At 46.5% G+C, this 26,497-nt stretch overlaps 1 protein-coding gene across 1 annotated transcript in view; it reads right to left on the bottom strand.

Annotated features, from left to right (window-relative positions):
* The window catches only part of GABRA5 (gamma-aminobutyric acid type A receptor subunit alpha5), a 560,773-nt gene that overhangs the window by 145,901 nt on the left and 388,375 nt on the right, over positions 1–26,497 (bottom strand). The window contains exon 8 of the mRNA XM_069204278.1: positions 20,532–20,684. Within this exon, the coding sequence (XP_069060379.1) occupies positions 20,532–20,684 (153 nt within the window). The remainder of the gene's footprint in view (positions 1–20,531; positions 20,685–26,497) is intronic.

The following is a 26,497-nucleotide window of genomic DNA, read 5'->3' as shown; positions in this document are numbered from 1 at the left end:
TAAGTGCTCAATATTGGAGGGGGTTGCAAAATGGTGAGGGCTGATGGTGGAGGAATGTCCATGGCAGAGTCAAGTCTATTAGTCTCACAGGTGCATTGCCTAAATGGGCATAGGAAGTGGAGCTGGGGCAGTTTAAGGATGGACAGGGTGACAAAGAGGGACAGAAGGATGACATTCAGGGTGGTCTCATTTCTTGGCTGGGGTCTTAGCATTGTTCTCTGTTTTTGTCCTGGATCTCAGGGACCGTTTGCGGGGTGGTTCTCCCTCTGAAGGGGGTGGGGTGCTTGTGTGGTGGTCCTGTGGCGGTGCCTCCTGTGCACTAGCGCCGGCAGAGGTGGTGGGCAGTTCATCGGCCATGCTAGTGTCAGGGGCCCCTTGTTGTGCCACAGTGTCCCTCCTGGTGTTGAGTACTTCCTTCAGCACCCTACGATGGTGCCCAGGGTGGAATTGATGACTCTGAGTTCCTCCCTGAAGCCCAAATACTGTTCCTCCTGCAGGTGCTGGGTCTCCTGAAACTTGGCCAGTACCGTTGCCATTGTCTCCTGGGAGTGGTGGTAGGCTCCCATGATGGAGGAGAGGGCCTCGTGGAGAGTGGGTTCCCTGGGCCTGTCCTCCCCCTGTCGCACAGCTGCCCTCCCAGTTCCCCTGTGTTCCTGGGCCTCCGTCCCATGGACCGCGTGCCCACTACCACTGCCCCCAGGTTCCTGTTGTTGTTGGGGTGGTGGGTTAGCCTGGGTTCCCTGTTGTGGTGGACACACTGCTGCTTGACGTGTCCTGGGGACAGAGATATGGGCCCGCTGGGTGGGTGCTGTGCTGGTGTTTCCAGAGGGGGAAAGCTCTGTGGTGGCCTGTGACTGTGTCAGGGGAACCGACTGTCCAGAGGTCCCCGATGGGCGGGGCTGGTCATCTAGATCCAGTTGGACAGAGCTGCTGTCATCACTGTGGGCCTCTTCTGTTGGTGGTGTGGACATTTGTGGACCCTCCTGTCCGGTGACGTTGGGTAGGGGTCCTGCAGGGGTATACAAGGATGTTTATTACATCCGTGTGTGCCATGGTGCGGAATGGGTGGGTGTCCGTGTACCCCAGTGCATGCATTCCTGTGTAGGACCTTGTGTGATGATGGTTTAGGGGGGTGTATGGGTATGTGCAGTGGGCATGCTTTGGTGATGGGTGTCCATGCTTTGTTGTTGCATGCAGGGCTTGGTGTTGGGATGTGTGGTTTGTGATAGTGGTACATGTGAGGAGTAGGAGTGATGGGGGTGAGGGTGAGGGTGGAGGTATGTGATGGCATGTAGGTAGGGTGGGGGATGTAATAGTTAAGATTTGACTTACCAGAGTCCATTCCTCCATCTACTCCTGCGAGGCCCTCAGGATGCAGAATCGCCAAGACCTGCTCCTCCCACGTTGTTAGTTGTGGGGGAGGAGGTGGGGGTGCGCCGCCAGTCTGCTGCACCGCAAGGTGGTGTCTTGAGACCAGGGAACGCACCTTCCCCCGTAGGTCGTTCCACCTCTTCCTGATGTCATCCTGATTTCTTGGGTGCTGCCCCATTGCCTTGACCCTGTCCACGATTCTGCGCCATAGCTCCCTAATGGAGGTGTGCTGCACCTGTGATCCGAATAGCTGTGGCTCTACCCGGACGATTTCCTCCACCATGACCCTGAGCTCCTCCTCAGAGAACCTGGGGTGTCTTTACCGTGTCATGGGGTGGTGTGGGTGATGTGTGGGGTGGTGTGTGTAGTGATAGGTGGGGTGATATTTAGTGGTGTGTTGTGTGCGGTGCGTGGAAGTTCTGTGATTGATGGTATTGTATGCCTGTGGATGCTTGGTAGTTGTTTGTGGTGTCTCTCTCTGGCCTTCGTTCGGGATGTAGGTCTTAGGGGTTTGTGGGTGATGTGGGTTTGTGTTTTATATTGTATTGGGTGTGTGGGAGTGGTGTGTGTATGTGTATCAGGTGTGTGTGTTTCGAATTGTCCAATGTGGTACTGTTTTGTAAAAGTGTGTGTGTTTTAAACGCAGCGGTGTGTACCGTCAATGGAATACCGCGGTTGAAAGACCGCCTGGTGGATTCGTGTGTCATGATAGTGTGGGCGTATTTTGTTGGCGTGACGGTGGAGGTTTTGTTTTTGCCAGTTTATCACTGACCTTTGGTGTGGCGGACTTGTGTGGGTGTCTCAATTTTGGTGGATTCCGTGCTGTGGGTCATAATAGCTGTGGCGGAATTCCGCGGCGGTGTGTTGGCGGTCTTCTGCACGGCGGTAAGCGGCTTTTACCGCCAATGTTGTAATTAGGGCCTATATGTTGAGCCTCGTAATAGACAAATTAAATGCAATGTAGGTTTTTGTACAGGGCACATTCTGAACATAAGTATTTCATGGTGCTCACGCATGCAATAATGAAAAACGTGAGGCACAGTGAAATAAAATATTTGTCTAGGATCATACAAGTTGGTGAAATGCTGAATATGAGGCATGAGCAAGAGTGGCAGTCATAAACTACATGAAAGAGTAAGGAAGAGGCAAGGACAGAGAAAGTGAAAAACAGAATGAGACATTCCTTCATTCTTAAATGTTTTGAAATATTTCAATACTACACCTTCAAAATTGCTTTATAATCTTTATTAAAATTACCTTTAAAATTTGCAATTTTCCCCTTTTTTGAAAGTTTAGCTAGGAGTGCTCTAACACCCCGCAAATCCCCTTATACCAGCGAGCTCACTTGGTTGACCCGCTCACTAAATGAAGATTGTCCTTCATCCTCAGGTTTTACTCGCCACCCTTTTGAAATGTCACCAGCCACCCCTGAAAGCCACAAGCCTACATATCTCCTGCCTTGAGGGCCCCGAAACGATTACCGTATGTCAGAAGATCCACCTTCGAGCTGCTTTGTATCACCCACAAAGTAATACATGGAACAGGACCTCTTTTCATAAGGAATAAAGGCCCTCATTAGGACCTTGGCGGTAAATAACGAATACTGCTGTGCTGACTGCCACCAGCATACCACCGCGGAGGCGGACATCCATCCACCACATTATGACACAGACATGCAAAATTGACAGAAAACAGCCACAACCACAAATCCGCCAGACCCACTGAACGTAATAAACTGTCGGTACTACCACCCATACCGCTACGTCATCAACACTACGCCCTCCAAATAATGACCCACCAGTCACCACAGCGGACACTCAATGACGGTAAACCATTGGCCACGGCGGATAAGGCCACCCAGAGACAACACAAAACAACATTGGGCAGAACAAAAAACCCACACCTGACACAATTACACCCACCCACCAACGCACTATAAAACACACACCCACATCATCCAAGATCCTATTCTAACATGAAAAGACTGCAGTAGCTAGCCACGCAAATCTCAGAGACAACTTCACACACACACCACAACCACTCATTCGATCGTCAAGCACCACACACCCCACACCCACCACATTACTCAACATCCTCTATAAAACACACACCACATAACACCTATGTCCCCACAAAGGCACCCTTGTTTCACTGATGAGGAGTTGCGGATCATGGTTGAGGAAATAGTCAGGGTAGAGCCACAGCTGTTTGGAGCACAGATCGAGCAGATCTCCATTGCCAGGAGGATGGAGCTATGGAGGAGAATCGTGGACCGGGTGAACGCTGTAGGACAGCATCTACGAACAAGGGATGACATCAGGAAGAGGTGGAATGACCAACGGCGGAAGGTACGTTCCATAGCAGCAAGACACCAGCTCGCCATACAGAGGACTGGTGGTGGACCCCCACCTCCTCCCCCTCAGCTAACAGCATGGGAGGAGCAAGTCTTGGCATTACTGCATCCTGAGGGACTCAGAGTAGCCAGAGGACTGGACACTGGTAAGTAAATTTTTCTACATACCCCCCATACCTGCATGCCACCACCACCCCTCACTCTGAAATCCATCACCCCACTCCATCTCACAAAGTGCACCACCAAAATTAACTAACCTAAATGCCAAGCCCTGCATGCCATACCCACTGCATGCACATCCCTTCCATCCCTGTATGTACACCCACCACCAATGTATGCACAGCATGGAGAACCAACAATCCCACAATACATCACCATATACAATCGAAGGCGGCAGGGCAACAGCAACAGTATAGGGGAAGCTAGGGATGCAGAATATGTCAAAGATATGTAGCATAATACACCACTTACATCTCCACAGGTGCCCCAACCAATCTCAGAGACAAGGAGGTGCCATGGCTACCCAGTCCCCCACCAGAAGATGCCCCAAGATGACAGCACCTCTGAACCTCTGGATCTGGATGAATTCCCTGGCCCATCAGGGACCACTAGTCAGTCGGATACCCCAGCCCACACCCAGTCCACTACAGAGCCTCCCCCCCAGTATCCAACACCACAGCAGCCACCCAATGTCCCCAGACCTCTGTCCCCTGGACACGTCAATCAGCAGTGTGCCCACCTGTACAGGGACCCCAGTCCACACCTCACAGGCAAGACAATGAGGGTCCGGCAGTCAGTGGCAGTGGGCACACCGTTCAGGGGACACAGGCACAGGGTGCCAGGCACAGTTGGAGGACAGCTGTGCATCAGGGGAAGGACGGGCCGAGGGAACAAACTGTCCAGGAGGCACTCATTAATGACCTAAGGGCTTACCAACAATCCCAGGACAAGATGGGTCAGGTGATAGACATCATGCACGAGAACCAGCGGCTGCAGGAGGAACACCACCAGGAGATCAAGAAAGAATTTCAGGCCCTGAGCACCACCATGGTCTCAATAGCATGGGTGCTGGGTGATATGACCAACATCATGAGGGAGTACACATCACACCAGGGGGCCCCTTCCACTAGCCAGTCAATTGACCAGCCCTTTGCATCTGCTACAGCTAGTGAAGATGAACAACCCCGCAAATGTTCCCTGCGACCCAGATAGACACCAGAGACAGTTGACAAGACCAAGATCACTCTCAGGAAATGAGCCCCTCCTGAATCTCCCCCTTGTGTTCCACTGTGTCACCTTGTCTATTTTGAACTGCCATTGCTCACCTTCCTATTGCCCCTTGGACACTGGACCTGTGCTACAAACAGACTGGACCCCTATCCTGGACTATTCCCAACCATCACCCTAGTCTATTGCACTTCCCATTGTAGAACAATTTTCATTAAACACCCTTGGACACAACTTGAATAATAGTGCTTCATCTACAGGTAATGTACAATGTAACGAACTGTTATGAACTGCATGATCCTGTGTAAATGTCCAGTAACATGTTGACCCATCCAACAAATGTGTCTCAGCAGTCGGTACACATCACAGCAGTACATTGTTGGAACAACACCAACATCTGCAATAAGGGAAGATGTAGGTGACAGTCAGGTGGGATGCAAATGGAATGGCTGGCATCATGCTGCTATCACACAGTACAACACTAAAATGTAGTATTGCTTAGGTCAACAGTCTTACCTGATTGTCATTAGAAGTACTGGTGGATCAAATGTGACCTGTTGTCCACATCCTCCTACTCTTCCTCCTCCTACTTTTCCTCAGTGTCCACTGCTGCCACAGATGCATTGTCACCCCCTTCTCCTTCTGCAGCTAGGGTTCATGCCGCCTGAGGGCGAAATTGTGCAATACGCAGCACATAACAATGATTCTGCAGACCTTCATAGGGGAGTAGCATAGGGATCCACCTGTCAGATCGAGGCACCTGAACTTAGCCTTCAGGAGACTGAAGGTCATTTGTACAATCCTCCTGGTACGCCCATAGGCATCATTGTACCTACTTTCAGCCTCTGTTCTCGGATTCCTAACAGGGGTCATGAGCCAGGACAAGTTTGGGTAGCCGGAATCGCCTGCAAGAAGTAAGGGACACACATTAGCCCGGCACAATGGCATGGGCTACAACTCCTGAAGACATACACTCACAAACATTGGGTGGGGACACAGGCTCACCTATTAGCCACACTCTGTGCCTCTGTAGTTGTGCCATCAGCTGTGGGACACTGCTATTCCTCAGGACGAAGGCATCATGCTCCGACCCTGGATACTTGGCAGAGACATGGGTGATGTACTGGTCAGCCAGGCACACCATCTGGACATTGAGTGAGTGGAAACTCTTCCGATTCCTGTACACTTGTTCATTGGCACTGGGGGGAACTAAGGCAATATGGGTCCCGTTGATGGCCCCAATAACATGAGGTATATGTCCCACTACATAGAATCTAGCCCTCACAGTGGGTAAATCATCTACCTGGGAGAATGCGATGTAGCTGCACATGTGATTGAGCAAGGCAGACAAAACCCTTGCAACCACAATCGAGAACATTGGCTGTGACATCCCTGCAGCCATGCCCACTGTCACCTGGAAAGAGCCTGTTGCCAAAAAACTGAGCACTGAGAGTACCTGCACAAGAGGGGGGATTGCTGTGGTGCTATGGATAGCAGGTAGCAGATCAGGCTTCAATTGTGCACACACCTCTGTGTCTGTGGCCCTGCCCAGATGATAGGTGAGTATGATGTTCCGGTCCTCTATTGTAGCCAAGTCCACAAGGGGTCTGTACACGGGTGCTTGCCTCTTCCTATTCCTCCGCAGTGGTTGGTACCTAAGGGACCCAAATGTGGAAAAGGAGTGTCAACAGGAACCATGAACACACTACAGCAGTGTACACAGATCAAGTTTGTATGTTGGACACTGGAACTGTGTAGGTGAGTACATTCGACTACAATGACGCACTAATTAATCTGTACATGTGTACTAGCATTTGAAAATGGCACCCACCTGTCCTGTATTCAGGGACAGATGGAAGTGACCTCACACCGCTGGCATTGGCATCATGGCAGAAGGCGGTCTGCACCGCCATGTAATTCCTCATTCGCTAACATGGCCCTCTATGGAGTATGGGAACCAATGATGATCACCGCCAGCGGGGATGGTGTTCACCACCACGGACGTGACTGCTATTTCCTTTCTAATACTCCACTTGATTCCTGACTTTCACAGAAGGACATCTCCACTGCATGTGCTGCTGTGACCTGTGTCTGGAACCTGCCATGGCTCATGCTAAAGGGGAAGGTTCCCCAGCGTGTCAGAGGAGATGGAGTGCCTTGTGGATGGGTCATACCCCACTAGAGTGAGGGAGCTGCAGCCCACAGGACCCAGGAGGCAGAGTTCACCGATGCCGAGGGGAGCAGTGGGACAGAGGGTGAGTGGAGCACCACGGCGGGGACCGGAGGTGACACCACTGACTCTGATTCATCCTCTGATGGGAGCTCCCTGGTGGTGGCAGCCCCCTCTGGAACCACCCCAGCTACAGGTTCTACTGCCACCCTCTGTACCATCACCACCCTCCCAGTAGCTCCCCACTGAGTTGCCTGTGCCCTCTCACCCAGGAGGGTGGGCATCACCTTCGCCCCAGGCATCTCAGGCCCTGCCCCAGTCAGCCCTGCTGCCCTCAGTGAGAAGGCTATTGACCAGAGATCCATCTCTGTAGGGCAATTAACCATTGAGAATGCCATCCAATGGCTGGCATCCCAGATGCAGCAAAGCAATGCCTTCCTGGAGGGCATCCACAGTGGGTTCATGGCCCTACAGAGATAATTTCAGGCTCTGGTCTATTCACTGGCTCCAGCCAGTGTCCCTGTTACATCCGTCCCCCCTCCAACTACCACTACCCAGTCCCATTCTCCTCACCCCCAACCCATCCCACGTACACATTCAGACAAGCATGCACCCAAAACAACACACAAGACTCGCACAGACAAACACAGGCAGCACAGTTCAGTCCACAAGCACTCACACAGCCAACAGACAGATCCACACACAACATCATCCACTGCCTCCGCTGTCTTCTCCTCCTACTCCTCCCTCACAGTCACATACTCACTCACATCTGCAAGTACTGCGTCAACATTCCCAGATGCTGCCACCTGCACAGCCTTTCCCACAGTCACCACATCAGCAAACATGCAGACATGCACCCCACACACCTCATGTGCAGTCACCACCACCACCACCTCATGTGGCACACCCACCTCACTTGCGGACACCAACACAACATCCATCCACATGTCATATTTGTCCTCCCCTACCCTGCCTGCCCCCCAGTAACACACACACGCTCGCACTCAGAACCCCCAACAGCCATCCACCTCACACACGCACACTGTCCATGCACCTGCACCCAAGTCCAGCACACCTCCTCCTCCTACAACCACTGCCTCTACCTCCACTCCCATTCTTCCTCCCACATCTCACCCCATTGACCCTAAGAAGCTTCCCTCCCTCTCCCCCCTCCTGTCCATAAGAAGAAGGTCACACCACCCCAGGCCAGTACCTCAAGCACCCAATCAGACACAGCTCCAGCCCCAAAGTCTCCAACAGCATTAAGGAACACATGATTGAGAAGCCCCCCGAACGGAGAGCTAAAGTGCTGCCCCCTCCCAAACAGATTGGCAAGACCATGGGACCACCACCAAAACCCAGGGCCAAGGAGGCCCCAACAAAGTCCCTGCCCAAGGAGGCCCACCAAAAATCAAAGGCCAAGGAGGCCCTCAGAAATCGGAGCCCCCCGGAAATCAAAGGCCAAGGAGGCCCCCCAGACATCCAGGGCCAAGGAGGCCCTCCAGAAATCAAAGGCCAAGGAGGCCCCCCAATCCAGAGCCAAGGAGGCCCTCAAGAAATCAAAGGCAAAGGAGGCCCCCCAGACATCCAAGGGCAAGGAGGTCACCCAGACATCTAAGGCCAAGGAGACCCTCCAGACATCCAAGGCCAAGGAGGCCTTCCAGAGATCAAAGGCCATGGAGGCACCCCAGAAATAAAAGGCCAAGGAGGCCCCCAGAAATCCCTGGACAAGGAGGCCCCCCAATAATCCCTCAACAAGGAGGCCCCACCAGAAATCCCTGGACAAGAGGGCCAACAATATTGTGGCCATGGAGCAGCATCCAAACCAGAGGCCAAGGGCACCATCAATAACCAGTGGGCAGCCAGCCCCCTCCTCATCCTGTGTGCAGGAAGCCCCCTCCAGTACCAGTGGGCAGCCAGCTCCATCCTCAACCTGAGGGCAGCCAGCCCCCTCCTTATCTTGTGGGCAGGAAGAGCCCTCCAGAACCAGTGGGCATCCAGCCCCATCCTCAACTTGTGGACAGCCAGCCCCATCCTCATCCTGTGGGCAGGAAGCTCCCTCCAGAACCAGTGGGTAGCCAGCCCCATCCTCAACCTGTGGGTATCCAGTCCCCTCCTCATGCTGTGGATAGGAAGCCCCCTCTAGAACCAGTGGGCAGCTAGCCCCTTCCTCAACCTGTGGGCAGCCAGCCCCTCCTCATCCTATGAGCAGGAAGTCCACTCCAGAACCAGTGGGCAGCCAGCCCCCTCCTCATCCTGTGGGCAGGAAGCCCCCTCCAGAACCAGTGGGCAGCCAGCCCCATCATCAACCTTTGGGCAGCCAGCCCCCTCCTCATCCTGAGGGAAGGAAGCCCCCTCCAGAACCAGTGGGCAGCCAGCCCCATCCTCAACCTGTGGGTAAAGAGCCCCCTCCTCATCCTGTGGGCATGATGCCCCCTCAGAACCAGTGGGATAGGAGCCCCTTCACAATGAGCTGCAATATCCCCACCCACCCGACCCCCCACCTCCTGAGGTGCCTGCCCATTTACAACAAGATTCCCCTGAACAGTGGTGTCCCGATGTTGTCAGGAGTCAAGTTGGGGCTTTGACTTTGCCCTGTGGGCATTAGTGACTTTGGACTGGCCTTTGGGCCTGCATTTATTTATTTCTGCAGTTGTGCATGTTTTTGCATCTTACATATTCATACAAAAGGAATACAGTGGTTGGAACTGTGTATGTGTCCTGCTTTTATTTACTCCGGGGTTCTGTTTCTGTTTATTCCTGTGCATGTGTTTCTGGGTGTGTGATGTGTGTATGGTGTGTGTTGTTCGTGTCACTCTACCCCCCTCCCTCCCTTGTGTGCTAGGCTGCTGTACTAACCTTCGTCGTATTCATCAGCATTGGTGCTACAGGATGGCCATGGCATGGTACAGCATCGGGAATACTTGCCATGGTGGCCGCGGACTCCTATGTGTCCCTGGAGGTGAGTGTCTCCTTTTAAATGATGTGTTTCTGCCAGGCTTTTGGTGTTGTTGCCACCATCCCAGAAATTGTGGTGGTGTGCTATGTCATTATATGGTGGGCGGATCCTTGTCTTCCGCCTGCCTGTAGGTGGTTACCATGGTGTTAGTTCCGCGCTGGTGGTTGGTGTGGTACAGGCTGTCTATGGGAGGAATTACCGCCATGGTCATAATTTGGCGGTCATTACCACCAGCCTGTTGGCGGTGATACCACCACATTAACCCTGGTGGTCAGAATACTGCCAGGGTCATATTGACCACAAAAATCACTAAATACATACAACAAAGCAACATCTGCTCCAGATTGTCACTGCGACACAAAACTCCAGCATACAAAAAAACATGGGTGGTACACCTCTCTCTGTTCAAGCAGGCAAACTATGGAATTAATTACCTCAAACACATGAACCACAAATAACTATCTTATCTTCAGAAAACTACTCAAGAGTTAGTTCTTTCCTACATTACTACCATATGCAAAACACAGACGTACAGCATATGCCTGTGAATGTAAACATGTATAATTTAATTATATATATGTGTTTAGATATGCATAGTTGTTTGTACAAATATATCTAGTACTTATGGTTTAAAAATGTATAAATATTCTTATTGGTCTGCTTAACAAATGTATATATATATATATAAATACATATATTTTATTTTATTTTTAACTGAAAAAAACAAAGGTTGTATGGACATTATAGTTAGGTTAACACTTCAAACCTACAAAACAAGTGAAATTCAGCAGTTATAGTTAACTGAGCTAACTATAACTCCCCCCCCCTATAAGACACTGCTTATGACCTTATATATTACAACACTCATGACATGATTAGTGACATTATCGATAACATCACTGATGGCAAATAAAATGACATCAGTGATAACATCACTGATGAGCTCATTTTTTGTATTTCCTAACTATAACGTCCCTCTAACTTTTTTTCAGTGAATTTCTATGGTTTTTTAAAAATCTATTTCCTAACTATATTGTCCCTATAACCTTTATTTTTTTCAGTGAATTTCTATGTTTTTTTTTACGTGTAGTAATTTTCATTACAATACATTAATCCAACCACCACTGCGCACAGCCTTCAGCCAGGCCCTGAGAACAACCCCCCATTACGTACCCAAACTTGCACCATGTTAGGCCTTCAGCCGTGCGCAGGGGAGGTTGCCCGCAGGACCAGATCCTGTAGCCAACTCCCCTGACCACTCAACCCCAACTCTGTTTCCCTGCCTGCATGTCTGCTGGCCAGGAAACAGAGAAAACCTCTGTTTCCAGCAAGTGGGAGCTGCTGAACATCTCCCACTTGCTATAACCGGGGTGTTTGCTCCTACTTGGCACAAGTTGTCAGAGCTCTCGCCAAGTCAGAGCAAACAGCTGTGTCCTGGGGAGGGCACACCAAGACATAGCAAGAGCGGACCCTGGGGGGTGGTGGACCCCGGGGCCATTATTAGCTCTACATTGGGGGCCATGCGGCCCCCGTCCAACATTTCATTTAGCTCCAGGGAGGTGGTGGTCCCGAAGGTAGAGGGTCAGTAAAGGACCCCTTATCTTATTTCAACTCAGCCCCCGCTTTCAATGTAATAATCGCACCAGACAGGTGGTGGCCCTCAGGGCTTCAGTAAGCCCAAGAGGGGGGCCCGTATGCCCCTCCTTATTTTTTAGTATGCCCTCAGGAGCTGGCCAACTGGGGATCTTCATTTAAACAAGCACGGGAGCCCAGGCTTTTGCTAATTTGCCCTGGATCCGCTGTGACTTGTACATTTTAAAAACATGCTTTTTTGCTTATAGATAAGGTTTCGGGTGTCCCGACCCTGGCCCTTTTTCTTTTTCTTAAATCTTTTTTTTCTGGGACTCAGCTGAAACTGAGTCCCAACATGGCTGCCAACTCTTCCTTGTTGAAGTGTGTTTGCAGCGGGTCAGATCTCAGCATGAGATCAGGTGGTTTGCAGTGCCTTTGGGTTCCTATATATTTTTTTTTTTCCTTACTTTCTCAAAAACTCCTGAACAGATTTACACCAAATAACAAAAAGGTAATTTTCTGGACCAAGAGCAGAGCTACATTTCTGCTAAATTTGGTGTAATTCAGTCCAGTGGTGCGGGCGTTATTTCTGTTCAAAATCCCTATGTAAAAATGCATAGGGAAAAAGTGTTTTGGGACTCTCCTTCTTCTTGGCCCCCGCTTGTTGGATCACTGCAAAACTTTCCAGACAGATGCTGAAGTGAGTGTTGTATTTCTTTGGAACAATTTGTGAAGATTGATCAAAAGGCGCCAAAGTTATTAGCAAAAGAGAAAAACCTTTTTCTACAGAAACTACGTCCTAACAATAACTAACTATTGGCAACTGCCACTGAGTTTTAAAGATATATATATATATATATATGTATATATATATATATATATATATATATATATACCTACATAAAATTTTAGCCATAAAATGTATATAAGTCACTGCATTGCGTACATGTAAGTTATTGATTATATGCTTATGGGTCTCTATTTTATTTATCACAATGTGTAAATATGATTTTTACAATTGTATGTATAAGTGCTTCACTATTGAAACATTGGAGAAAATATGAAATAAAAATAAATAAATAAATAAATGATTGCTGTTAAGTGATGATAATGTGTACCTGAGCAACATTGTTTAAGGTTTACCCTTGCACAGCAAAACCTTCAAGGTGTTGCTGTGCAGTCATTCAGGAGGGTTACCATATCTTGTGCTTCTGATATTGTAGCAAGTATTTCTTAAGCACAAAAACTAACTTTTACATGTGCAATTCATTCAAAAGTCACGTTAAGACATCTAGAATAATATCTATAATTTGGGACAGGCCATATGTCTAGTTTGTATCAGGTCTAAACTATTTTGTAGTAGATCACTGCTAAAACATCTGTGGTAGAAATTGGGTTTTTGGTTGGCAGTCAGGTTACCCCCTGTCCAAGCAAAAGCCCTCACTCTAGTCAGGGTAAGTCACACACAATCCAAGATTATCCTGTGCCCACCCTCTGGTAGCTTGGCACGAGCAGTCAGGCTTAACTTAGAAGGCAATGTGTAAAGTATTTGTGCAATAAATCATACAATACCACCATATAGCACCACAAAAATACACCACACAGTGTTTAGAAAAATATATAATATTTATCAGGATAATTGTAGGTCAAAACGAATAAAGTTGCAATGTGAATTTGTAGAGATATCACTGAAAAGTGATATAAAGTATCTTAAGTCTTTAAAAAGCAAACAAAGGGGGTTATTCCAACTTTGGAGGAAGTGGTAATCCGTCCCAAAAGTGACGGTAAAATGACGGAAATACCACCAGCCGCATTACGAGTCCATTATATCCTATGGAACTCGTAATACGGCTGGTGGTAAATCCGTCACGTTTGGGACGGATTACCACCTCCTCCAAAGTTGGAATAACCCCCAAAGTCTCTTTCAAGCACAAAGTACCTGGTTTGGAGTGGAAAATCTCCTCAGAGGGCCACAGAAGAAGAGATGCGTGGAAAAAGGGTGTGTGCGTTGATTTCTCCCCAGCACACACGGACTCGCGTCGTTATTTTTCACGCGGGGAAGTCGTGCGTCGTTTTCCGGCGCGCGGACAGTCTCTTTCTGTGGATCGCGGGGATTACCAGATGTCCCGGGTCTGTGCATGGATTTTCTTGCTTGTTTTCCGGCTGCGCGTCGTTCTGCGGGGCTGCGCATCGAAATTTCGATCTCACGGCAGGCGTTGCGTTGATTTCTCCTCTGGAGGTCGGGCGGCGTTGTCCTTGCGAAGCCGTGCGTCGAAGTTACGGTCGTCCCGAAGGCGTTGCATCGATCAGCGTCGGTGTGCGGCGTTTTTCTCGCCGCGGAACAAGCTGTGCGTCGAAAATTTCGGCGCACGGAGCGTCCAAGTGAAAAAGAGAAGTCTTTTTGGTCCTGAGACTTCAGGGAACAGGAGGCAAGCTCTATCCAAGCCCTTGGAGAGCACTTTCACAGCCAGACAAGAGTTCAGCAAGGCAGCAGGCCAACAGCAAGGCAGCAGAGGCCCTGTTTTATACCCAAATGTGCCTTTGAAGTGGGGGAGACTTCAAAGAGTGACTAAGAAGTGCACCAGGTCCCCTTTCAGTTCAATCCTGTCTGCCAGGGTCCCAGTAGGGGGTGTGGCAGTCCTTTGTGTGAGAGCAGGCCCTCCACCCTCCCAGCCCAGGAAGACCCATTCAAAATGCAGATGTATGCAAGTGAGGCTGAGTACCCTGTGTTTGGGGTGTGTCTGAGTGAATGCACAAGGAGCTGTCAACTAAGCCCAGCCAGACGTGGATTGTAAGGCACAGAAAGATGTAAGTGCAAAGAAATGCTCACTTTCTAAAAGTGTCATTTCTAGAATAGTAATATTAAATCCAACTTCACCAGTCAGCAGGATTTTATATTACCATTCTGGCCATACTAAATATGACCTTCCTAATCCTTCAGATCAGCAGCTACCACTTCAATACTGTATGAGGGCAGCCCCAATGTTAGCCTATGAAGGGAGCAGGCCTCACAGCAGTGCCAAAATGAATTTAGGAGTTTTACACTACCAGGACATGTAAACTACACAGATACATGTCCTGCCTTTCAAACACACAGCACCCTGCTCTAGGGGTTACCTAGGGCACACATTAGAGGTGACTTATATGTGGAGAAAGGGGAGGTTTAGGCTTGGCAAGTACTTTTAAATGCCAAGTCGAGGTGACAGTGAAACTGCACACACAGGCCTTGCAGTGGCAGGCCTGAGACAAGGAAAAGGGGCTACTTAAGTGGTTGGCACAACCAGTGCTGCAGGCCCACTAGTAGCATTTAATCTACAGGCCCTAGGCACAGAGAGTGCACATTACTAGGGACTTATTAGTAAATTAAATAGTCCAATCAGGTATGATTCAAGGTTACCATGTTTTAAGGGAGAGAGCATATGCACTTTATCACTGGTTAGCAGTGGTAAAGTGCGCAGAGTCTAAAAGCCAGCAAAAACAGTGTCCAAAAAGTGGAGGGAGGCAGGCAAAAAGTTAGGGGTGACCACCCTAAGGCTGTCAGGTCTAACAATCTGGTTATGAGGCACTCTGGGGCAGGATCGGTGGTCGATGTCCTGGCCGATATTGCTTGTTGGTAGTTTGAAGCGGTTTTCATAGTTATTAATGGTGTAGTACATTCAATAATTTGTAACAAGGAAGGGCTTCTACCACACTCGTGTATACAACCATGGGTTTTTATAATAATGCATGATAGGTAATTTAAGTCGTTGTAGCCTTTGATCAAGAACATGTTTTCATGCAATTATGGCCCTCATTCTGACCCTGGCGGTCAAAGACCGCCAGGGCGGAGGACCGCGGGAGCACCGCCGACAGGCCGGCGGTGCTCCAATGGGGATTCCGACCGCGGCGGTAAAGCCGCGGTCGGACCGGCACCACTGGCGGGCTCCCGCCAGTGTACCGCCGCCCCATTGAATCCTCCACGGCGGCGCAGCTTGCTGCACCGCCGCGGGGATTCCGACCCCCCCTACCGCCATCCACATCCCGGCGGTCCGACCGCCGGGATCCGGATGGCGGTAGGGGGGGTCGCGGGGCCCCCGTAAGAGGGCCCCTACATGTATTTCACTGTCTGCTGCGCAGACAGTGAAATACGCGACGGGTGCAACTGCACCCGTCGCACAGCTTCCACTCCGCCGGCTCGATTCCGAGCCGGCTTCATCGTGGAAGCCTCTTTCCCGCTGGGCTGGCTGGCGGTCTGAAGGCGACCGCCCGCCAGCCCAGCGGGAAAGTCAGAATTACCGCCGCGGTCTTTCGACCGCGGAACGGTAACCTGACGGCGGGACTTTGGCGGGCGGCCTCCGCCGCCCGCCAAGGTCAGAATGAGGGCCTATGTGTGTTAAGGCCAATATGCTGTAATGGTTATTCGAAGTTTGAATTCAGATTTGATCTTCTCATGTCAACTTATACATATACTCCAAGTTTTATAAAGAGCATTATCAGCAGCCCCGATGTGATAATTTAGGGTCACAATTGTAGATTTTAATCTAAGACGTGGACTGGTGTTTCACTCTGATGAGTAGTGCCATTGAGCTTTCTCAAAGCTGCGAAAGTGACAGGGGAGAGAGAAAAAAAAAGTGTTGTAAAAGAGTTTTTTGAACGCTGTCTGCACCCAGGCTGCTTGAGTGATTGGTTCCTGGTGAGTGCTGCGAGGAAAAAACAAACAGAGGCCTTTATCCATGTCAAATTCGATGTAAAACTGGTGACCTTAGAAAGATAAATTATTGGCTGGGGATGCGGCCAAACATATTTTTAGCAAATAAATTAGTTTAATACAAGTTATTTGGACAACTCCCTGGGAGCATGCGCCTGATGTTGTAATATCATGTGGCACAAAGCTGGCAAAGTTGTGTGCTACAATATACATTGCAGGATATAGTGAAACAATCAGCTAAGTAAGAATTGTAATACAATCATACAAACACAGGGGCCACCACTTTGTTTTCTAAAATACAAAATATGTTACACAGAGGGACGCTCATGAAAGCCCATTGAGCATTAGGTACCAATTAAGTATGACTACTGAAGAGGAGAGATGATAAAATGAACTATTCTCTTGGCTTGCAGATTAAACATTCTTAGCAGGCATTTCATATTACCTGTTTTTGTGGATCCTATCTCAAGTGTTCAGTCATATGCATGCAATGCAGTGTTCTACAACACTAGCTGTGTGTACTATTTGCAAGTTATTGGGTGCACAATCGATCGATATTTTAGATTCAACTATTACAACAATTGTGAATTATTGCCAACAATGTGTCTTGTTAACTAATTTGCGCAAAGATTCAGGTGTCCATAAAGCCAATTTCATTTATGTTGCAAGTAACCATACGATTATTTAACAATCTGAGATCTACATGCATAAAAGTAGAATGGTGTCTTTGTGGGTTGACTCCACTACTGTTTGTGCACAGAAACTCCTCCTGCTAAAAGTAGAAAACAAATTCATAAGAAGGAAACTGGGTGGAAAGATAATCGAAATCTGGTCGAAGGGAAGATCTGCAGCAATTCCAGGATCAACATTCTGGGCCACAAAGTGTGTAATTGCTTGGGTCAAGGATGGGAAAACTGCCCAGAAATGTTTTTTTGATCCCAGCATTCCGTTGCCCTTTGCACTGAGCCATTGGTAATCAGGCCCTAAGTGTGATGGTGGGGGGAAAGAAGGGGTTGCAAATGGACTCTGCACCCTTACATGAACTGGCTGCTTTTTAGGTCTTGCCTAGACAGCATATGTGCTGTCTCTTCAAGACATTTTGTGTACAGTCAGTGGGCTTACACCCCACCCATTGCTTTTCATTTGTTGTGTTTAATGTCACTTTTAAAAAAGTTTCCTATTAGATGGCTAGGTTTTGCTAGATTGCCCTCCTTTTGACATGTTGAACCACCCAGCAGAGCATGCCGCAAGAACTTGTGCCCTTCCACTGATTTGTTTGTGGGTGCTACTTTTTTCTTTTGTTTCTGGAACTGCTAGTGAGTGGGAGGACTCTATTCTTCTACTCACCAACAGTTGCAGAAGCATGGTCTTCATCGTGTGCTTTGCTCATGCTCTCTAGCACTATGTGCTTCTCCGCACCCTTGTGCTCCACGCTCATGTTCACCTACTGTTTCACCTTGTGCTTTCTTCCACCCCCACCTGTGGCCACATCGCTCTTTCTCTCCTGTGTTTTTCTCTGCACCCTGCCGCTCTCTGTGTCTGTGTCTTGTCTGTATGTGCTTCTCCTAGTCAGCCATGTTGCCTCAGCCCATCCTGACCTTCCCATTTAAAACTTGGTTAAAATCTGCAGATCGGTAACCGATCAGTAAATTTACAAAAATGTACGTGATAAGACGTGCATGCACTGTCCTACATTCTGTGCATATTAACTTTGCCAGTGTTTATTGATTATTTGTTATTTAAGCTCTGCTTACTAAAACTGAGTGGCTGCACCAACATCCGCAATCTAACAGTGGGTCAGTTTCTTCTTTGCCACAACTGCATTCTGGATGCAGTAGTCCTTTTGGGTATTGTCTTTGTGTTCCAAGTAATTTTAAGAGGTGCCTGTCTCTATTACCTGCTAAGAACAGATCGTAGTGGGTGCAATTCCTCTTTTTACTGGTATATTTTCCCCAGTAATTAGCACTCAGAGGTGTCTAATGCTTCCTGCGTCATTGTCACTTCCTGGTGGCAGAGGCACCCGTTATTCTTTATTTAGGTGAACACTGCCCCAGGGGCACCTTCATTATCAGTATCAGCCATTCTTCCCTGGCCTACACACCCACCCTGGCGGAACGTATATGGACAACATACAAACTTTGTAAATACTCCTAGAAAGGTGCCAACCCTCAAAAAAATGTTAGAGTGCCCCTCTCAGATTCACATCCGCTCTCATGTTAGCTGGCAGCGGCAGGAAGGCAGATAGCACTGCGTACTGCTTTGATTTTTGATTCTTCCTTGTCATTTTTGTTAACCTCTTACAGTTTATATCCATGTTTCACTATGTTATACACACTTCAAATGGATGTTTATTGTGACAACAGATTTTTTCTTCTTCCAAGTTCATTTTCACTAAGACATGGCACAATTGCTTTCTTTATGTGATAGTTTTTTTGGGCCAGATGTCATTTTTGTTCTTTTTCATGCACAGGGAATTTAACTGATTTGCTCAGAATCTGTGGTCTTGTGCTAAGACTTAACAAGCAATGACAAAGCCATTTGGTCTCACCTTTGAACCTATTGGCTCTGCTATTGCCTTTTTCTCCTTCTGTACACCATGTGCTTTTCCAACTTTGCAATGGTTTTTAGTCATGCTGCATTGCAGTGTGGCTGATTTGCAGCATGGCTAAAAATAATAATTAAAAACAGACTATGAGGCATATGGTTCTAATGTACTTTAAAACAAAAAGTGCATTAGGCCTGGTTGCGTAGTAGCACTTTTTAAAATTAGTTTTAGGCTCCGGGCAAGGAATCTGTGCTACAGTACAGCATGGCTAAAAAAAATTACTGAAGCCATTAGCTCTCATAGATGAGACATATTGGCTTCGCCAATGCTTGTTTGATTCAGTAATTGCTTTCCAGTTCAGCTACTGAATTATATTATAATGGTTGGAAAAGGCACATGATATTCTATTCCTCACATCATATGACATGCAGGCTGAAATAGTTAATAGAAGTCTGAAATCAGATTTGATTTCTTCACGCCAACTTCTATAATGCTCCAAGTTTCATAAAGACCACTATCACCAGGCCCGATGTGATAATTTAGAGTCAAAATTTAAGATTTCCATTTAAAATGTTGACTCGTAGTGTGGGCTCTTAGCTGTGAGTGCACCTTTGAGGTTTGTTTTGGTCTGTGGGATTAGGAAACCTGCTCCACATATCAATATAGTGAAAAGAATGACATGCTTTACACTTAACTTGCAATTGGGGGTGGGTATTACTTACGGAGTTTTACTCCATGGAATTCCGCAGAGTTACATGGAAACTCTACGAGATTCCGCAGAGTTCAGCGAACAGGTGGAAATAGGCAGGTCCTGCTGCTCGTGGGATTTTTAGCACCATGTGCACGTTCTGCACTAAAAAAAGCAGTGCAAAAGGCACTACGCTGTGCCTAGAGCGTGCTGCTTCTGAGTTGATTGTGCTGCAGCTTGAGTAGCTTTTCTACTCCAACAGCAGCTTTCTGCATTGGGGAAATCTCGCCAGAGACCCTCACAGTGATTGAAAATCACGCTAGAGGCCACCAAATCTCACTCTCGCTCGCCAATTTACCATTGGCAAGCCACATGTGAGAAAATCTCCACCACACAGCGGTTGGTAGAATTTGACCAGAACTCCAGCAGAGTGGAATTCATAGGTCATTCATTTTCTTTCAGATCTCTCAGTTCCAGCCTTGTGTTGAAGTGCACCTGGAGACATAAACTAGCAGTAAAATAACACATTATTTTACCAGAGCCCATGTGGCTGAGCCCTATTCATTAGGTGTCAGGCCGCAGGAAATGTCAAAGGTCTAAAATGAAAAATATATGCGTAACATGCGAAGGGGAATGCTCACTGTTTGCCATTTTCAGGGGCATCCTTTCAGGACTAAAGAAATATCAACTTCAAATGTTCTGAGATTATTTTTCTCCTTTCTTTCTTTAGTCCTGTACACAATTTTCTTATTTTCATATGTAATTATCGTTCAGTTTTTGCTATGGAATATTTCTGAGGACATTGAATACTTTTAAATAGCTTTGAAATGCAGAAGAGTAAAGTGCAGACATATTAAAGGATAGCAGGTAGTGTAACATAGAAGGTACAAACTTTACTGTCCCGTTCAAGAACCTTGCATAAAATATTATCATTTTATAAATGAAAAAAGCCTTACCAAATACGGTCCTAGCAGGAACAGATTCTCTGTTTAACCAGAAAGACACCTGAGATAAGATCACGGTCATTATACAGGGAAGGTATGTTTGAATTACGAAATAGCCAATCTTCCTTTTTAGGTGGAAGTGTGCAGTCATCACCGTGTATTCACCTACAGAGTAAAAAAATATGTTTTAATCCGCACTATAATAACATGGTTGTGACTAGTGATAGAGCGTTCCGTACTAATAATTTACCTGTACTTGGACGCTCTTTAGGCCGATGAATCTTTTGGCTAAGTGGGACTCTCTTCACCCGAGACCAGTCAATTTAATCAAATCAATAATCAATAACGAACATAAGCAATGCCCTGATCAACATAACACTTAACAATTAATCCAGAATACAGTTCGGCGAACCCTGACCTTTCAGTCAGGAATAACCACACCAGTTTATTCAAAGTTAGTGAATTTATTTCCCTATATTAACAAAGCTAGCACAATATAGATGTGTCTCAACACCAAATGATAAATGTAAATGAACATTAATAGCTGTCCATAACGGTGAAACAAGTGCAATCTATGCAGCATTTGAATAACAAGGCATTCGATAATAGCAATGCAAATCACTAATACTATAATCTGTAATGAGCTTATTGCATACATTTAGTCAGCATAACAAGGTCTCAAATTGCATCGTGCAACAAAAGGAATCCTCATCTAACCTCAAATTAGCATTGGCATGTGGGACTTCATGCAAAACAATTTAGCAACATTAATTTGGAAAAACTCCTAGCTAGGGCTCTTGTCAAAAATCAGCAGTTGGTTACCTAAAAGAAACACAATGCAATTGTACAATTTCCTTTCATATTTACCAATTACAATCAGCATTCAAGGAAGTCTTCGTCTCACAGGTACCGTTTCTCGATCAGCATGGGACGGGGCAAAGGGGCAGGGGTGGACGGGGCAGTTGCCTCACGGCGGCCAAATAGAACTACTACTTCATGCAAAGGGATCAAAGTTAAAGTCTCTAGGGCAAGAATCATTTAAAGTCTCTTTCTCTCGATTAGAGAAAGCATCAGAGTCTCTTTCAAAATGGCGTAGCAGCAAGGTGGGCCATGATAGCTGCAAAATGGCGCAATGGGTGCGATGTCGGGTAATAGCTACTTTCTTCTCGTGCACCTGGTTTAAATAGACAACAGTTCAAATCCAGTAGGGTCTTCCATTGGAGGGTTCATAGGTTGACTTCAAATTGTCCAATCAAAAACAACAGTTCTCAAGCTTTTACTTAAGCATACATTATCCTTGGAGACGGGTACGCAAGTTGCAACATTTTATACCAATTAACTCACTTTCAGAGCTTCCATTGTCCGCACCTGCAGATTGACCTTGGAGCAAAGAGAAAAATGCCAGGCTGGCACAAAACCTTAAGATAAGCATGTGAACGATCTCAGTGGAAAAGTACAGCTTCAAGCAGAAATACACGTTTATTAGCACATTGGAAAAATACGAGCATCTAAATCGTGAGACCAAGCAACTAGGCCAAAGCCTCCACTAAAGTAATGCTAAGCTAAAACATTTCAAACAAGCAAATCGTGGTATACGTTTACGATTATGTCGGATTAGTGCACTTCTAATACATCACGTTATATAAAGCACGCTTATAATGTTGGCAAACATTTTGTCCCCGTACAATCTTTATTAGTTCGTTTAAAGTCACACATGATTATTTCACACTACGTTTATGCGCTAATAAATGTAAAACCTTCATTTCAGCTTCATCAATCCCTCCTCTGATGACTACTTGTCATCACACAAAACTATTCCCACAAATTTTATTCCATTAAAATTCTGTCAGTTCTCTTTTCCTTTTAGTTCCCCTAGTTTTCGCTTTGTATTCTTCTGCCATTCTTTTCATCATTTTCTCTTCCTTTCTTCTCTTAATTCTTTCCATAATCATTATTATTCCCCTTTTTATTCCCCAAATTCCAAATATACAAATCAATACTATCAATACTCCCTGTATTATTTTTAGTAATATTCCATTCCAAATTCCCCAATCCAATTTCCCACTGAAGCAAGTCCTTTTCCAACTTTCTCCCACACTCCTGGTTCTTTCAATTCCTTCAAGTCTGCACTCTCTTTTGTTAGATTAGCAAGCATAGTTTTAATTTTCACACTGTTGTCGGGAATATACGTGCAACAGTGGCGTGCACCAAGCATTTTGCAAACGCCGCCATCCTTTGCTAGAAGAATGTCTAAAGCAAGCCTATTTTGAAGAGTCATAGCTCTTTCCGCTGCAATTTCAGCATCTATCAGGATTATAGCACCTGAAAACTTTGTCAACATGTTATCCACTATAGTAGACAACTTTCTTATTTTGATGGAATTCAACACAACTCCCAATGAAGGAATCATGGCTCCGAATATATCTCCTACCACAGCAGCTGCGGTCTCTCTTTTCTGGATACGATGAGATCCAGACGTCTTTGGAATCATCGATAAGTCATCCAGTTGATAAACCTTTGGGAACACTATACCCAAATAACATCTCCCCCACCACCCTTTTGGAAGACGATAATAGGCATTATACCCACAAATGTAATATACACCTGGTATGACAGGGTCAAGTCCGTTCAGCATGAATGTCCATTTGGCTTTAAAGATAAACGTATGTTTACACTCACTCGCTCCTACGAAAATGTTGTCATAATAAGATTCACCACGATATATACAAAATTTCCCTACATGCCAAGCATCTAAAGCTATTCTCCCTTGTGTTTTTATTGCGGCAAAATCATAATGATCTACTGAAGTTCTCTTACTTAGCTCCTTTTCTAATTTTGCATTCATTTGTGCCCTTCTATCATCTGTGCGATCTAAAAAGCTTATTTCTACTGCAGAGAGCGAGCAGTTAAGGTTTTCCCTATGAGCGTGAGCCGTTTCAAAAGGTTGACTTGGCTCGAAAAATTCCCTCATTATTTTAGCATCCCAATCTTTAGCAATCTGGCTTAGCTGCGCTATTATAGGAACATATGCAAAGGTAACATCATAATTCGAGTAAAAATACTGTATGTTAGTTTGACCATAAAATCTAGACATTACTATACTACATGTAATCCCGTATGTAAGAGGCATGTGGTGATAAGTCACCCCTTCCTTTACTGATGTCGGTATCTGTGTACACACATAACAATCTTTCGCATCCATAGTCTCAACATATTCTGTTAGCAAGCGATAGAAAACATTATACGAAAGCTCCTTCTTATCATGCAAGTGTCTCTCATCTAATTCTAGTCTTTTCAATGCAGTTAGTTCAGTGACAGTAACAGGAGCAAAGGTAGAAGCATCAATTTTCTCATTCTCACCCTTTCCATGCATTGCAAGCACTATTGCCATTATTATTAGTGCGCATGCAATTATCAAGCCTATACACACATATTTACAATATTTCACTCTACTGTTTTGTGTAGCCATGATCTGTATAGAATCAGAGAGCTAGAAGCACCTATAAAGAAACTATTTAGCAATTCATTTACAAAGCTGAACGAGCGCAATGTTCACACAGTTTTCTTCAAGAGGCCAGTCACTTATCGGTTAGCAGCATTTGTCTCAATTCGGCAATAACTCAATTCGGCAATAACTCAGTCCTTTTTTTTTTTTTTCAAAGTTCAATCAATAACTCAGTCTTTTATCGGTTCAGCAAATGTCTCATCCGGTTTAGCAATGTCTCAGCTGGTTGTATCACGTTAAATTGTAGCAAGCAATGTCATTTATCACCTTTTCAATCAACACTGTCCATAAAACTTTTCTTTTCTATTGGTATCTCTTCTTCTTCGTTCTCGAGGCTTAGAGATACAAATTCGTCAGTCCAATCGTCATTGACTGCATATGCCCATTCTGGACCGGAATATCTCCTGTTTGGTATCCTTTTCCTTTTCAATTTTGCTTCTCTTTTCGATTCTGCCTCACTGGTACTTTCCTCTTTGGCCAAGTCTTTTCCTTCACTTGAGGTTGGTACCACGACAGACACTTCCTTTCTTTTCTCTTTCACTTTTGGCCTTTCTCCGTCGTTCAAATTTTCTCTAGTTCTTTGTTTTACTGGTGATATACTTAGTCTCCTCTTTGCACCGTGTCCATTTGATGGACCTGCGATCTTTTCTGTGGAAGCTTGAACAGTTTCGTTCTGTTCTGCCTTATCCCCTCCTTCTGGGGAATCAATCACGTTCTCTTTTTCTTTTTCTGTATCGTCTGCTTCTGGGAAAGCCCTCCTCTGATCAGGCTCTCCTGCTTCTTCACCTCTCTCGAGCCTTTCGTCACCTTTACTTTCGTCAGGCTCTTTATCACTTTCAGCTGCTTCAGGCTCTTTGTCACCTTCAGCTGCTTCGTCGCTGTCTGAGGTTTCTCCTTGGTCTTCCCCAAGTGAGTCTGTTGCTTCGTCCTCAGAGAATACTTCTCTCTCTCCTGTTTCTGCCTGTTCGCTTTCAGTTCGGTTTTGCTCTGTCTCAGCGCTCAGCACTGTTTTATCAGGCACTGGCAGTTTCAGCGCTTCAACTTCCTCATCTGTGGGACACAACACTTTCTTTGTGTGACTTGCGTGAATCCAGTTGGGAACTCCCGCACACTTCACAGCGGTAGTTGTCGTCAGGATCACTTGGAAAGGGCCTTTCCAACGGGGTTCCAGACACGACTTCCTCACGTGCTTCTTTACCACGACCCAGTCACCTGCTTTCAGTGTGTGTCCTGGACCTTGAATCGGTGGCAAGGTGGTCGCTTCCACCTGGTGAGAGAAAGAGCGAACCACGTCAGCCAGACCTTTGCAGTAGTCTAACACCATATCATCTGTAATATTCAAAAGCGCGTTTGCGGGAACTGCAGGAAGTCTCATCGCCCTGCCCATGAGAATTTCGTGCGGGGACAATCCAGTCTTTCTGTCAGGGGTGTTTCTCATTGACATTAACACCAAAGGCAATGCGTCAGGCCATTTCAAATTTGTCGATGCACATATTTTCGCCATTCTTGATTTCAGTGTACCATTCATTTGCTCCACCAGTCCTGATGCTTCTGGGCGATAGCTACAATGCAGTTTTTGCTCAATGTTCAGCGCTTCGCAAAGTAACTTTATCACCTCGTTATTGAAGTGACTTCCTCTATCTGATTCTAAAGAGATCGGGAATCCGAAACGTGGTATTAACTCCCTCAACAATAGTTTTGCAACTGTGAGGCTGTCATTTCTACGTGTGGGGTATGCTTCAATCCAGTGACTAAAAATGCACACAATCACCAACACATACTTCAGACCTCCATGCACAGGCATCTCAATGAAGTCCATCTGCATCCTACTAAACGGGCCACTTGCCCTGCCAATGTGGCTCGCGTTCACAACCGTTCCCTTCCCTGGGTTCATCTGCTGGCAAGTGACACATCGATGGCAAACTGCTTCTGCAGCTTGGCGAAATCTGGGGTTAAACCAATCAGTTTTGAACAATCTTATCATGGCATCTCTCCCTAGGTGAGCCTGCCCATGATAGAACCGCGCAAGCTGCGATAAGAGACTATTTGGCAAAAAAATATTCCCTCATTTGAAACCCATAACTCATCTGGTCTCTTTATACATTGTGATTTAATCCAGGAATCTCTTTCGTCCTCCCTGACGTTATTCTGTAATGCTTTTAGTTCATCTATTGTATCTATGACCTTCAAGGCAAATGCTTCAGCCGGTTCGAGTTCTGGATCACTTATCGAATTCCATTCATCCCTGAGTAATATACAGTTCAAGGCACAAAATCTTGCGACTTGATCCGCATATGCATTTCCCAGAGAAACATAGTCCTGTCCTTTTGTATGAGCACTACACTTTACCACTGCAACTTCGGCTGGCATTTGAATGGCGTGTAACAATTCCCTTATTCTCTCCCCGTTTTTCACTGGGGATCCTGAAGAAGTCAGGAAACCTCTCTGTGACCATAGTTGTCCAAAGTCATGC

The sequence above is a fragment of the Pleurodeles waltl genome, chromosome 8 (genome assembly GCF_031143425.1).
Source record: "Pleurodeles waltl isolate 20211129_DDA chromosome 8, aPleWal1.hap1.20221129, whole genome shotgun sequence".
Lineage (NCBI taxonomy): Eukaryota > Metazoa > Chordata > Amphibia > Caudata > Salamandridae > Pleurodeles > Pleurodeles waltl.
The sequence above is the reverse complement of the archived record's forward strand: the minus strand, read 5'-3'. Positions and strand labels throughout refer to the sequence as shown.